This window comes from Panthera pardus, unplaced genomic scaffold (assembly GCF_024362965.1).
Source record: "Panthera pardus isolate Hobbes unplaced genomic scaffold, ASM2436296v1 HiC_scaffold_27, whole genome shotgun sequence".
Lineage (NCBI taxonomy): Eukaryota > Metazoa > Chordata > Mammalia > Carnivora > Felidae > Panthera > Panthera pardus.
Genome location: NW_026526843.1, coordinates 89604624 through 89619982, shown reverse-complemented (window position 1 = coordinate 89619982; position 15359 = coordinate 89604624). Strand labels below are relative to the sequence as shown.

The following is a 15359-nucleotide window of genomic DNA, read 5'->3' as shown; positions in this document are numbered from 1 at the left end:
AAAGTGGGGGGACTGTGCCAGGTTTCTTCCAAGCAAAACATTGTACCGTTTTGGTGACAATGAATTAAGTTGGGATTGTGTAGAATAACCCCAATTTTGGTGGGGAGGCAAGGGGGAGAGGTTAATAAGCAAGATAAAGAAATGTCACAGAAATTTCATGCAAGGGTAGGACATCCAAGTTCTGTGTTTCCTATTAAATGCTGTATGCAGAAGCACCCTGTAAGCTAAATTTGCCTAACAGAAAAAAGTTCCCGTATCTTCAATGGATGAGAATGACTGCAGTAATTTGGGATCCTTGATCAATATGAACTACTCACTGTCTCTTCTCAAAGACTGGTTCCTTCTTTTTTACCCAAATCCTACACTAAAAGACAACTAAGGTGCAAAATGTTCACCATGGGTCAAGTTAGGAATGTTTGAAGAAAATAAATTAACCTTGAAACAAAGAAGCGGATGTTTTTGGTAAAATTCCAGACATGTATCATTAGAAATTAACTACTGGCCCCACCAGGTGAAAGATGAAGGGAGGCCCTGAGAAGTCTATAGAGCTGATATACACACAAGTGAGTGTCACTGTTTTTTTTTTTTAAACCTAGTTTTATTAAATATTGCTGCTTTGGGATGTGTTTATAACAACTCCCAGAACATTTTCATGTAAGGATTCAAAGCGGGCATATTAAAATACAGCTTCAATATAAAGTTTATCACAGTTTTACAGTATTCAAAAAAGACAGACCTGCCTTAAAAAACAAACAAAAACCAAAAGAAGGACTATTACACCCAAAACATAAGAAAACAATTAAATAAACAAGTTTGGCATTTCCATAACTTTATAGTATAAAACAGAATATTAAATCTATTACTGGCAAGCGGACACTGATGTTTTACCTAGTTTGAAATGTGTCCCATTTAAACACACTATACAAGTTCACTATACAAAAGATTGATGGTCTTTTTGATGAAAGAAGTGCACCCTGAAAATTTTTGCCAGTTTAGAATATTTATCTCTAAAAGTCAAAAAAGTCCTTTTTCTTTTTAAACTGAAGGCTAAATTCAGATTTTTTTTTTTTTTTTTTTTTTTTTTTTTTGCTGTTTTGTCTCATTTGTCAGCCTTCCTGGTTTAAAAACAATAGTGTCTATGGACGCCCACCAGGGGGCAGTGTAAGATTAGCCATTAAATCACGAACAGCTGCAAATATTGTGCATTCACCTGCAACAGAGAAAAATGGTCATTAGCTATTCGCAATACAGGAAAGATGATGTCAACACACCGGTGGGGGTAGGGATAATTAAATCTAAAAATCATATTAAATTAAATTTAATTTAAATTTAATCAAATTAAATTAAATCTAAAAATCTAAAATCAGAAAGAACTTTAAGGGTCCAAAATAAAAGACTAAATTTTAACTGCACAGATTATAGGGGATTAAGCTTTTGTGTTAAGTATCAAATGATACTTGGTTAGGGTTTTGTTTTCCTCATGGGGAATTTCTGGGTAAGTCCCAGTTAGGTGTGAACGTAGTAAGATAGGCCTAGAGTTTCTCCATAGAAACACTGGAGCATTGGATAAGCCTTTAAAGTTGGGTTTCAAGGCTGCGGACAGTTTGTTTATGCATTTTGAAACTAATGCAAAGATCTAGTTCATATTTGTGTATCAGCTACAACATCTACGATGTCCTTCTAATGTCGCTTCAAAGACCAGATAAAAATGTCTAACGATAGCACTGTCCAGTAGAACTTTCTGCACTAATGGAAGTATTCTAGATGTGCACTATGGCTAGTGTGACCGAGGAACTGAATTTTAAATTTTATTTCATTTTAATCAGCTTAAATTTAAAAAGCTACATGTGGCCAGTAGTGACAATTATATTGGACAGTGCAGTTCTGTGACATATATTGGAGTTTTCTCAAAATTAACGGAAATGATAACTTCTGGAGTTCAACATTAAATTCAATGGAAAAAAAAGTGATTTTTCGTAAAAGCACTTCACTGGGAGGGGAGAAGTAATGGGTTCGGAGGGGGGGAGGGGCGCTGAAGTATGGCACACCAACAATCCAAAAACAAGACTTGCTTGTGGGTGGAGGGGAGGCTAATCATTCATCCTTTCAATTTCCCCTTTGCTGAAAGAAACCAAAGACCCTGCCTCTTACTTCTTGTGAACATGACATATATTTAGACATAATCAACTGAAACCAGCTGTAAATAATATAAACCAAAAGCTGGCTCCCTGTCCTGGAGCATGGCCTGGTGCTACAGTGGCTACAAGTGAGAGAACCAGGGACCCCAACTGAATAATGAATGGCCTTTTGGCCAAGGGTGGGATGTGCAGTGACCCTGTGCAAGTTACTGCACGCTTCTTTCCAACCGGTACAGAAAGAAAATGAAACCCAAAGTTTGCCCCGTCTAAGGTAGAAATTAAAAAAAAGAAAAGAAAAAAAAAAAAAAGAAAAAGAAAAACCCTCCCAAAACATCCCAACAATTTCTCAAATAAAAGGAAAAGTTATATCCTTCTTTTTCGTTTTTAAAAACACATTTTCATTATTGGTAGGTAGAAAAACTTGTTTGATCCCAATAGGATCAAAACATTCTTTCCTCTTAATTGTAAATTCCACAAGACATAATAATGATAATCATCTGCTGGTGAAGGAATGGCGTTATCATCAAAGTTCTACTGGATTGCTACTTTGAAAATTCTTTTAGCTTTAAACTTTGATTTTTAAGGACCTATTTTTAGCTGAAAGAAGAGATAAGTCAAAGGATGAAAGCAGAAAATTGTAAGAAGTGGAAGAAGTATTACAACAAAAGAAGCATACCCTTCTCTACTGCCCAGTTCATTCCTTATAAACTATGCTTGAGTGAAAACTTGCCGATGTATACAATATGGAGAAATAAATATGGAGAAATAAACAAATAGAATTTCTCCCATGATTCCTGTCTCTAGTAAAATTTTGACACTGTGGTACCTAAAAATGTTTCAGAGAACAACTTTCCCTCATTTAAAAACATAATTCTGTTATCGTACTATTCTGAACAGAAAGCTACACAGGACTTCCTTAATATTAGATATAAGCAAATTTAAATGTAAATTTAATTTCCTGAAAATCAGAAACAAGGAAAATGGAAGAAACGTTCTCTTTGCTGAGCTTTTATGTGTTGTAACCAAAAATTTAGCACTGCCAGGAGGTGTGTGTTAAGTGTAGGCTACTATGGTATCGAAGGGACCTTGTTTATCTGCCAGAAACATTCAGGTTTCCTTGAAAATGTTGTTTGAGAGCTTCCTTGTGCACTTGGTGAAAAGGTTCACTTGCACCCACCTGACACTTATATAAGAAGCCCAAAAAGCAGTGATGCCATTTGTATCAGTTTTTATTCTTCACAAAACATTTAGAAGATACAGAACTTTGAATGATAATATTCTATTCATGACTGAACCATGAAGTATGAGAAACCGACATGCATTTCAACTGGTGATGTACAGTGGCAGGTTATCGATGGTAGTAGGGCAGGAATTCACGGCCATGAAAAGTCTATCATCCTAACCTAGGGCTCTGTGGCAATGTGTGCTATGAACACAAGCTTCTGGCATTAGCAGCTGGGTCAGTCCCGATAGTAAATCACTAACGAAAATGAAGTCCAGGCAGCAGAGACATGGACAAAAATGAAGAACCAGTGAGAAAGGAAGAAAGCGACAGGCAGACGTTAAGAGGGCCACAGCAATCAGCGCTCTAGTACTAGGATTGGGGGTGGGGTGGGGAAGGAGGTGGGGTGGGGGGAGGAGGAGGAATCTCTCAAAAGAACTCTTATAACATATATGCAATACGATAGCATGTACCGGTCATGTACCTTGTCGCGGTGGGTTCATCTCTGCAAACCTCTTCAGAATGTTGCTGACCATCATGGGCGCAGCAACAGAAGAGTTCTGCTGTCTGGGAATGTCTGCCTGTTGGGTGGTGCCTGAGGCCATGTCATAAATGATTGGAACTATAATACTAACAGGCTCTTGGGGAGGGACCGATGTTTTCTGAGTTAGTTGAAGCTGAAGACACACAACACATACAAAGAGAATAAAAACGTAGTAAGAAAAAACATTTGCCTAAATTTATCAAGGGTACTATCATGCACTCTATCAGATTAAGTTACCTCAGGCAAAAGAAAATGAAGTAGGACAAGAAAAGTGACAACTGAGTATTACGCTTAAGATACAACGGTGCCACACAATTATCTGGTTCAGTAAATTTCTGTTCTTACTAAAGGAACCAGGATTACGTCAAGTCTAAACTGACAATTAAGGAATCTGAGCCTATGTTTGGCAGCAAAGGGTAATCCTGCAGTTATCCCGAAGTTGTTCTACTATCCTCGCACGGCTTTTGCCTCAGGGGCTCTGCGCGTGCGTGTACACGCGTACACGCGTACACACACACACACACACACACACACACGCTGGACGGTACTTACAAAAAAAAGCATTTTGGATTTCAGCACCACAGCGGGCGTCCCGGGAGGCGCGATCGGTGGTGCACTAGGAGGAATGGTCAGGCAAAACTGAACGTTCCATTTTAGCTGTGTTGCCTGGTCAGGAAACTGTTTTGAAAAGAAATCATGATCAAGTCATATGAACATTTAAAATTATACTTTAGTACAGGAATCTGAAAGGTTAGCATTTTATCTTATACTCCATTATTAACAGGACATAAAGATGACAGCAGCCTGTATTATTTCAAAGAAAACGCATCCATAAAGTTACTAAATAAAAGTCAACTCCAGATTTCTGGGATGTGTTCCACTTTCCTTCCCTCCCACTCCATTAATTCCTGAGGCCTGTGGGTTCTGTTTCCTTGGTGGCTCTGACATCTGTTCCTGCCTCTCTATTTTCACTGATGCCACCCAACAAGTTCCAGGGTTCGTGACTTCTCCTGTAGCCCCTAATGGTCCCTTCTGGTGGCTGCCTCTCCCAGTTCCTCCTCCCACTACTGCCAGGCAAATGTCCTAGAGCACGGTTCTCATCAAGCTCACAAATGATCAGTGACACACAATGACACATGCTGTTCCCTTCCCCTCCCAGGACCGAGACCCGGCATTCAAGGCCCTTCTTAGCTGGTGCCAACCTAGACTTCCCAGTCTCATTTCCAACCCCTTTCCTAAAACAAACGAGTCAAACTGTCAAACTGTATTAATAATTTTAAATTGTATTCAGTGGTGTCTTTTTTAGCTACATGAATACTTATTCCTTTAAAAACACAAAAGGGCATCCTTTTTGATATAAATGTTTCCTATAGGCTATTGGAAAGAACAGAAGCAAATGTTGAGACTATTAGCAAAGGAACACTGCCATCCCAATATTAACAGTAAAACACCAACTGGAAAAAGGAGTGAGGTATTTGGAATTAACCAAAGCAATACTAGAAACATCTGAATGACAGTGTTGTAAGCTTGGAAAAATATAATCAGCTGCCATCTGAATTTCATCTATATGATACACTTTCACAGGAGAGAAGTGGAATTAGTCTCCCCAGAGAAGACAGTTTTTATTTTTTGTTTGTTTTTTGTTTTTTTTTTTTAAATAAATGATATTAGGGCAACTGGGGGCATCAGAAAAAGCTAGATTCACACCTCACATTTGACGGTAAGATTTATTTTATTAAAAAGTTTTTTTAATGTTTATTTATTTTTGAAAGAGAGAGAGAGACACAAAGACAGAGAGTGAGTGGGGAATGGGCAGAGAGAGAGGAAGACACAGAATTTGAAGCAGGCTCCAGGCTCTGAGCTGTCAGCACAGAGCCCGACACAGGGCTCAAACCCATGAATTGTGAGATCATGACCTGAGCCAAAGTCGGATGCTTAACTGACTGAGTCACCCAGGTGCCCCAACACTAAGATATATTTTAAATGGAACAAAAATTTAAATAAGTAATTAAAAAAATGAATCTATAACAGTATTAAAAGAAATATTAAAAGAAGCCACGGGAGCACCATCTCAGTATCTAAGAGCAGGAAGAGTGTATTAAATACATTTGCTTTAAATTTTTTTTTATATCTTTTTATTTATTTTTGAGAGTGAGAGAGACAGAGTGCGAGGAGGGGAGAGGCAGAGAGAGAGGAGGACACAGAATCCGAAGCAGGCTCCAGGCTCTGAGCTGTCAGCACAGAGCCCGATGCGGGGCTTGAACGCACAAACTGCGAGATCATGACCTGAGCCGAAGTCGGACGGTTAACCGACTGAGCCACCCAGGCACCCTTAAATATATTTGCTTTAAAAATTTTTTTGTGTGATGTTTATTTATTTTTTGAGAGTGAGAGAGAGCGAGAGAGAGAGCATGAGCAGGGAAGGGACACAGAGAGAGGGAGACACAGAATCCGAGGCAGGCTCCAAGGCTCTGAGCTGTCAGCCCAGAGCCTGACGCGGGGCTCAAACTCAAAAGCCATGAAATCATGACTTGAGAGCTGAAGTCGGACACTTAACCGACTGAGCCACCCAGGCGCCCCAAACGTATTTGCTTTTATAAGAGGTACAACTCGGGTTGCCTGTGCGGAGGGAGACTGGATGGCTGGACAGGGATAGATGGGAAATTTTCCACTGTATCATCTTGATCTAAATTCAAAAGATACAGGAAGATTGTATTACTTACTCAAAGATAAAATACAATTCAAGTTAAAAATTAAGAAGAGTTTAAGAGAAAAGCAGAGTACATAAAAAGGGGAAAACCAATAAACATTGCTCCCACTAACTCCAACCCCTTCAGACAGATCTTGCTATGCATAAAAGTGTGTATTTCTCTGTAACTTACCAGCTCTAGCTTCATAATATGCACACAGTCCCTGAGGATGTGTGTAGGAGCTCCTAACAGCTTGGTGAAGGCTATTAAAGTATTGGCTTTAAATGGCGGTCCTGCAACCTACAGGGATAAAGAAAGCAGGTTACTCTGCATTCTACGTCAACTCTTCTCTTTTGTTGATTATACAGGCAGACCTTAGAGATGGGAGTTCAGTTCCAGACTGCAATAAAGCAAGTATCGCAATGAAGCGAGTCGAACGAATCTTCTGGTTTCCCAGACCATATAAAAGTTATGTTTATCCCATAGTGTAAGTGTGCAATGGTATTATGTCTAAACAGGGTACATATCTTAATTAAAAAATACTTTACTGCTAAAACATGCTAAGCATCGTCTGAACTTGCAATGAGTCATAATCACTGATCACCATAACAAAAATGAAGAAGCCTGAAATATTGCGAGAATTACCAAAATGTGACAAAGAGACTTGAAGTGACCAAATGCTGTTGGGAAAATGGCCCCAACAGACTTGCTCAGTGCAGGGTTGCCACGCATCTTCAATTCGTAAAAAATATACTATCTACGGAACGCAATGAGGTAAAGTGCAATAAAACGAGGTATGCCTGTATTAAAATTACGCGTTAATAAACACATACTCTTGTTTCAAAGAATTTCTCTAAAACTTGAAGTTCATCAGGTTTCCACTGTCCTGCATTTTCAGGTGTCACTTTTAGCTGAAGTGTTTGGTTGGTTTTGGGACTAAGGGCTACTCTGCATTTCAGCGCATCAGTTTTAAACATGATCACTCCAGGTTCGTTGGAGTTTATCAGCTGCAGCTGCAAAACATGAAGGGTGCATCAAGTGAACATGTGAGACAGCATGTAAGACAAGAGAAAATGAAAATGCTGCTGAGAAAACGGTTTCAAAGGGAAAACAGCTAAGTTGATACCTGTTCCCAAACAAAAATATCTAGGCAGTGAGCACCACCAGCTGCTAACATCCTCAAGAAGAAACTGTACATGATGTGTCCTTGATGGAAGAACAGAACACAACCTATGGAATAGTTTTGTAAAATAACAACAAACTTGAGCCTGAACTCAGTAGTTAGATCTGTGGATGGACCAATATTATAGAAATATGAGGGTCGAAAGAACATGTTAAATAATTCCAAAGGGATGCAATGTTAGATCTGGACTGGGACCTTACACTGGCCCAGGGGTTGGCAATTTTTTCTGTGAAGTAATGGAGAATAATTATCTTGGGCTATATGGTCTCCGTTGCAACCACTCAATGATGCTATTATAGCTGAATTTACAGACAGTATGTAAACTAATGGGTGTGACTGTGTTCCGGTACAACTTTTATTTACAAAAACAGGTGGTGGATAGGACTTGGCCCCTGGGCCAGTTTATTGACCTCTGCTCTAGCTTAATATATTGATTATGCAGATGAGCAAAATGAAGTTCAAAGAGCTGAAAGCTTACACGGCTCATAAGTGGCAGAGGTAGGGTAGATTACAGATCTCATAATAATCATTTTTTAAAATACTAATTTATTCAACTTACGTTAAAACCTCGATTTTTCAAAACATCTGAATATAAAGGTTGCAAATTACCTTGGTGCCATCCATGGAGTAGATATTTTAAACATTCACCATTCTACTTCATTAAAACATATATACATCAACAGTTACCAGTAACTAAAATGCACTGAAAAACACTAAGACATTATGCTAAGGGCTTTCTATGAAATACCTCAAATTTCCCCAATTGTTATGAGGTAGGTAAATACCACTATCTACTCTTATCAAAAAGGGGAAGAGATCTGCCTAAGCTTGTACTAGCACGTGGCATGGCCTGTGTACAAACCCAAGTGGCCGGGCTCCAGAACCGGTGCCATCAACCCTGAACTATCTCAGAAGGGTTATCACCACAGGACAGAAGTTTTTTCTATAAAAATTTTACCTCAATTCAATCGCCCATGTATTGAAAAAGTTTTCCACCTTGTGATCATAAATAATTTTATTTCAGTGGAGAAGCCAATTCCAGAGGGCAAATAGTCACTTGTACGCTAGTCTCTCCAGAGCCAGATCTTGGATACGTTTGTCCTATGACATTGTAGGGACCTTGTGGGACCTATCTCCAGATCCATGTTAGCCACAGCAGAACAAACGTAAAATGCAGGAATATGTTAATGTAAGAATGGAAAATAAAATAGTGGAGTGCATTTTTAACACCAGAGCAGGGTGAAAAACATAGTTCTAAACGAGCTAGTTAAAGGAGGTGAAGCAGTATCAATTTCATTCAGATCCTGTTCTGTGGGGCAGCTTAGCACCCGCCTTCGACAATCACCACTTTTGAGTTCACTAGGTACCCATACCGTTTCTTGTTGAATAATTCTTTGAAGGTGTCGTCTCATGATGACGGATCCAAGGAATCTCTCAAGTGGAGAACAAAGGTAACTACCTGCCAGGCCAGGCACAAGGCCTGGTGTTGGAGAGGGCAGCAGTAAAATGTTCAAGGCACTGTGAGTGAGGATGGTAGGTATGGACGCTGCCCAGGAGCGCTGAGGTAGTTTACGAGGTGGAGGCATGTTTGTTGGCAAAGTCTGGGAACCTGTGGGAAGGAAAACACGTCATTTCATTTACAAATCACACTGTCTCGTTCTGTTTCGCTTTTATTATAAACCTTTGATATTCTAAAGCAACCCATGCTGTTCATTACTCCTTGTGCTATAACAATCATATTAGCTTCCTGTTAGCAAAATGGTCAGACTTATTCTCCCCATAGCTAGGTCCATTGCAAAGTGGCTTTGTAGCAAGTCTTTCAAGGGATGGAGTCTACTTTACCTGGAATCTGGGCTGGCCTTGTGACTTGCTCACTTACAGAATGTGGTAGAAGGGACATGGTGCCAGCAGCAAACCTAGGGTTCCACTCACGTTTCTGAAACCCTGTCTACCCATCAGGTCAACGAGCCTGTGTTCGAGTATGAGACCACATGGAACAGAGGAAGCTACACCAACTGGGACCATTTTAAGCCAGTCAGGCCCCAGCCAACCCAGGAGCTGAGCACAGACGCGTGAGTGAGCAAAACAGAGTCTGGAAAACTTGCCCAAAATCACCAAGCTACACAATGGTGAGCTAATACAAGATTGTTTTAAGTCATGAAGTGTTACATGGCAAAGCTAACTAACGTACGTGTACAATTTTTCTCTTCTGTGTTAACTTGCATAACCTTATCAGTTAACTTTAGGTGTCTTTTAAGGTCTAGTAGCTAAGTTAGTAACAGAACAAAGGGGGTCAACCTCACAAGATTTCTGGAGGAGACATTTCTTTCTTACGTTTTGCTTAACTTTGCAAACTGACTATTGTTAACCAATTTACTAAGTGGATAAAAGTTTAAGTTATTAAGTATCCCCATTTAACAAGTAGGTCATGGCTTTCAAATGTGAGGATGGAAAAAAATAGGTCATTTGGAGGTTAGACTAAAAATGAACACAAAAATGGTGATGACACTCACTTGTTCCAGCTCGAGGGGAATGAGAAGCATCTGGAACCGGAGAATGTAGTGATGGGTTGGCTGGTGACATTCCAGGCATGCGCGTTGCTGGTGAGGGGCCAGACACTTGAGGAGACCCTGGCCAGTTCCCGGCTCGTCCACTTGGTGACACCATAGTGTATGGAGAACTAGGGTCCAGGGTTCCTGTAAACAAGTAAACAGATGGTTTTCAAAACCTGTATTTTAATAACTGAAAAGTACTTGACAGCACTGAAACACTCGACACTTTACAAGGTGACTGCTTTATTTTTTCTTTTGCTATTTCACTGAAGTATGATGCTTCTTAACATGATACAAAATTAGAAAAATACAGACCGAGGCAGGATAAAATTTACCTTCACCCAAGCTTCAACATGGACATTGTGTAACAACCTACTATTTTCAAAGCCTATTTGCAAACATGTTTGAAAATGTTGAGCAAAAAAATCTCAAAGCTCATTTAAGGGCAGAAATCTACTTTTCAAGTAACACTGACAAATTACATTTTCATTCTACTCAAGGCTGAGGACAGGAAAATTTTGTTTTATTCGGTAAAGGCTACACTGAGAGATGAACCAAGAATCAAGTTTTGAAAGCAGCAACTTCCTGAACAATTTGATATTTAAATTTCATCCTGCAGATACCGTTAACATATTATATATACACCCCTCCGTAACCAAACGACAAACTGAGAAAACACTTTTACCATGTATCAGAGGAGAGTAGATGGTCCCAACTTCAAGTCTTATAAGTAGTTCAGAAAAAACACAAGAATATATAGGCAGGGCATAAAATGAGAAACACCAAAGATCCATGGGGGGCAGGGGGAAGGTTCAATTTCATTAATAATCCAAGAAACTTTCACCTATCAAAATGACTTAGATTTTTGAAAATCATTAATACCCTGTGTTGGCAACGATGCAGGAAAATAGATACTCTTGTTTGATGCTACAGGAAATTGACATAGCCTTTCAGGTGAGCAATTTGCAGTATGCTTCAAAAGCTTTAGAATTTCTCAAACCCTTTGAAACAGCAATTCCACTTCTAGTAACTAACCTAAGGAAATAATTAGGTAGGCAGAGATGATACCATTTTTAGTTGTTAAAAAAAAAAAAAAAAAGGGAAACATTCTAAACATAGGAGGACAGTTACATTACAGTATGCCGAGACAAGGGAATACTATGAAGTCATTTAGTATGACGATGTAGAGTTCTTACTGACAGAAATGTTCCTACAAATATTAACAGTAGAGAGTAAAACCACAGATGCTACATAGCTGTAATTAACTGGGAAAGTTCTTCATGTTGTGATTTGGCATGGCATTAGAATAAAATAAATGAAGAAAGTAAGGCACTGAAGTGTGTTGTCATCAGTGTAAAAGAGAAGGGGAGATCTCGTACACTTACAGGTATCTGCTTCTGTATGCATAAAGCACCTCTGCAAGAACACATGAAAAATTAATAACACTAAATGCCTCTGGGAAGAGGAACTAGGTGGTTGGTGGCATAGAAACCCTTCACTGGCTACCTCTTCTTTATTTGAACCAATTCAAAATAGATTATTTTTAGTTAAAAAGTTAGAAAATCCAAGTCTCAATACATATGGTACAGTCCCAACTACCGGGGGAGGTGTCTGAGGGGAGAGACAAGCAGACAGGTGGAGGGCAACAGAGATGCAAGCAGGCAAGCAGGGGGTGCGTGACGGGAAGAGCAAGGCAGGGCGAGGGAGAGAGAGACAGAGGGTTCAAAGCAGAGAGGCCAACTGGTAGGTCTCTGCGTGGTGGGATTAGGACAAATTCATTCTTTTGCGATTTCCCCAATAAACAGAGTGCTACTTTTGCAATACGAAAATAATTTATTTAACAAAACAACGACTTTCACGTCAAATTCTTATGCTATCGCGATTTCCATGTACAGACTCACCATGTGGACTAGCAAAACTGGCCCCTGGTCCTATTGAGATTCCATGCGAGGATGGGGGAGGAGTTGGAACAAATGACGCTGGTGAAGGGGCTCTCAAAGCCCCACTGGGGGAGCTGGCGGCATGCAGATTCCCTAATGAAGGAAAATAATTATAGATGATCTTGCAGGACACATATTATGTCCTGGCCGAGGACCTCAAGTTAAGACTCTCAACAGACTAAAGAAATAGGTAGTAAAGCTCCCATACATAGCATAAAGAAAATCTGGAATGATTTTGTTATCGAACGAGAGAGAGACAGAGAGACAGAGAGAGAGAGAGGGAGAGATCAATTCCTTGGGGCCCAAATTCTAGCCCTTATATTGACTGAGTTCTACAAAAATATCCAGTGTACTTTTTTTTATTCGCTCATTCATTCAGCACATGGGCATGAATGTCAATTTCACGCCAAGCACTGTTGTAGGCAGTGGGGATGCAGCAGTTCACAAGAGACAAAAATTCCTGCCCTCACGGAGCTTATATTCTAGTAAAATGAGAAAGACAAACCAATATATGTCAGTGGTAAGAACTATGGAGAAAAACAGGGCAAGGAAAGGGGGCAATTTCATGTAGTGGCGGAGGTGGGTGCTATTGTTGATATAAAGCAACCCGAGAAGACCGCTCTGAGAGCATGTGGGCCTTGTCACAAAGAAACTGAAGGGTAAGGCATGAAGATACCCAGGGGATAAGGTATTCCAGGCAAAAAGAAGAGCCAGTGCAGAGGCCCCAGAGGCAGGAGCATAAATACCAGGGAGGAGGCCAGTGTGGCTGATCAGTGGGTGCACAGGGTCAGTGGGAGGAGATGAGGACAGAGAGTGGCTGTGGGGGGTGTCCCCAGATCACACGGGGGCTTATAGGCCCACTCTAAGGACACAGGGTTTACCCTGAATGAGACGGGAAACCACTGCAAAGTTTGGAGCAAAGGAGTCATAAACTAGCTTCTGTTTCCAAAGGATCACTCTAGGCGTTGTGTGGAAAATAAGACTGTAGGGCAAGGGCAGGGAAACCAGTTAGAGGCCACATTAATAATCCGAGTGAAAGACGGTTAATGGCTTGGGCGAGGGCGGAGGCTGAGGAAGTGAAAAGCGGTTAGAGTCTGGATAAATTCTGAGTACAGAGCGGACAGTGACCGGTAACTGCTCAAGTGGGTGCGCGAGAAAGAGGGGTCGGGCACGACTCTAACAGCTCTGGCCAAGCGGCGGGAAGGAAGGGGCTGCCGTTTCCGGAGATAGGGTGGGGGCAGGGGCGGGTGTTAGGAGTTCAAGTCTCAGCCACTGTCTAGACATCTACAAGGACATGCTGACTAGACAGCTGGGAGATACAGGACTTGAGTTCAGGGGAGAGGTCTAGATGGCAGATATTAAAAAACTGAGAGCCAGAAGCTTAAAGATGGGATTTACCACAGGACTAGTTTCAACTGAGGATCAGGAAAGGGGGAACCATGCTACCAAAACTATAAATAAATTCAACACTGAAATACTTGCTACATTACCATAACTATCCTCCGTAACAGCAGGTTTTAAATTCTCTACTGCGTAAGAGAATTTCATATTTTTTATGTTCTACACGTAATGTAGTGCCTTACATTCAGTAAATACGTTCATCAACTCGACTAACCTTTAAGTGTCATACTTAGATAGTTAGCTGTGGGTTTGCTGTGGGGATTAAATGAAGTGCTTAGAACATGGCCTGGCACACAGCAAATTCTATATACCTGTCTGCTACTAGAATTACTTCAAAATTATTTCTACTTCCTTTTATATAAAACCTCACTCATCTCCTAGAAACACACTCCCCCTTGGGTTCTATGCTCATGTCTGTTTTTCTCCTTGCTCCCTGGCAGCATCTTCTCAGGCTCCTGCTCCTGGGAAGCAGCTGCCAGTACTCGTCAGGGTCTGCGCTCACCCACCGAACTCAGCCTTCGGTGACCTTAGACGACAGGACAGTAACTTCCAAATCCTCATCTGTAGTCCCAGCACCTCTGATGAGCACGTAAGGGATCATCTACCCAAGAAATGTGACACCTATCTTCCATGCTGGATGATGAGCTGGAGAGTGGGGCCGGTGTCTGGCTCACTGCTGAATCCCCAGCACCACACAGCACTGGCACAGGGCAAGAGCTTAAGCAACACTAACAGATCGTTCAGTTACAAGTAAAAATTCGGCATCCTCAAACAATTTCACAGCGCACTTCATGAGGCTGCCAACAGAGCCATTTTGATTGGACGAGCAGGCTGCGCCCCCCTCTGAGGGGCACGTCTCACATACCAGGGCTTGGCCAACTTTTTCTGTGAGGGGTTCCAGCACAGCAGGAAAGCAGCCTCGACACTGCACGAATGGGTGTAGCTGGGTTCCGACAAAACTACAAAAACAGGTGACGGGCAGGACTTGGCCCAGGGCCTTCGTTTGTTGGCCTCTGACATAGATCATATTGTGATTAGCACTTCTTGGAGCTGTGCCATGAGCCTGGCTCTGGGTGACAATATCTCCACTTAATTCAAACCTGAATCGTGAACACAGATTTCACAATCCTGCCATAAGGAACAAATGGCCAATGTTTAGCCAGAGATAAGAAGTTGTTTCTGAAGTCAAGGCTACATGTGTGGTGCGTGCGTGTGCATGTGTGTATTCTGGATGTGAAAGTTGAATGTGACAAGAGCACAGGTAACACCTTACCTGGAGACTGTGTGTGCATCATAGAGGGAGACTGATTAACTGTGCTGTGGTAAGATGTAGGGGGTGAAGTAAGAGGATAAGCGCCTGATGACCCTGGCTGCTTGGGAAATGGCTGAAAAGAAAACAAGTAAACGTTGGTCAAACGGCCACCCAAGTAGAGTATATAGTACATACAGCACACAGCCTACAGCTCAAGTGTTAACATTTACACATTTCACTGGTTACAAAACAGGAAACATGATATGAAAATGTGCAAAATACACAATAATTCAGAAATTTAATAACTCTCTGACTTTCGAAACGTTTAAAACACAGCAAGAATCTCACTCCTGACCTTGTAATGCCCTTGCTTATATCCCTCAAAATGTTTTTTGCTCATCTTATCTACCATATCACTGATTTATCTGTATCGGTGA

The 15359-nt window shown here is 41.0% G+C and overlaps 1 protein-coding gene across 3 annotated transcripts in view; it reads right to left on the bottom strand.

Moving 5' to 3' along the window:
- Window positions 1–578: 578 nt before the first annotated feature.
- MED14 (mediator complex subunit 14) overlaps window positions 579–15359 on the bottom strand; it is a 65395-nt gene continuing 50614 nt past the window's right edge. Inside the window, exons 23-31 of one of the 3 annotated variants that reach the window (XM_053891703.1) lie at window positions 14944–15055; window positions 12231–12362; window positions 10291–10473; window positions 9151–9386; window positions 7428–7607; window positions 6787–6894; window positions 4457–4582; window positions 3845–4037; window positions 579–1210 (exon numbers count right to left, since the gene is read on the bottom strand). In XM_053891703.1, coding sequence (XP_053747678.1) covers window positions 1137–1210; window positions 3845–4037; window positions 4457–4582; window positions 6787–6894; window positions 7428–7607; window positions 9151–9386; window positions 10291–10473; window positions 12231–12362; window positions 14944–15055 — 1344 coding nt within the window. In that variant the 3' untranslated portion in view covers window positions 579–1136. The remainder of the gene's footprint in view (window positions 1211–3844; window positions 4038–4456; window positions 4583–6786; window positions 6895–7427; window positions 7608–9150; window positions 9387–10290; window positions 10474–12230; window positions 12363–14943; window positions 15056–15359) is intronic. The other 2 variants (XM_053891704.1, XM_053891705.1) reach the window with 2 other exon arrangements.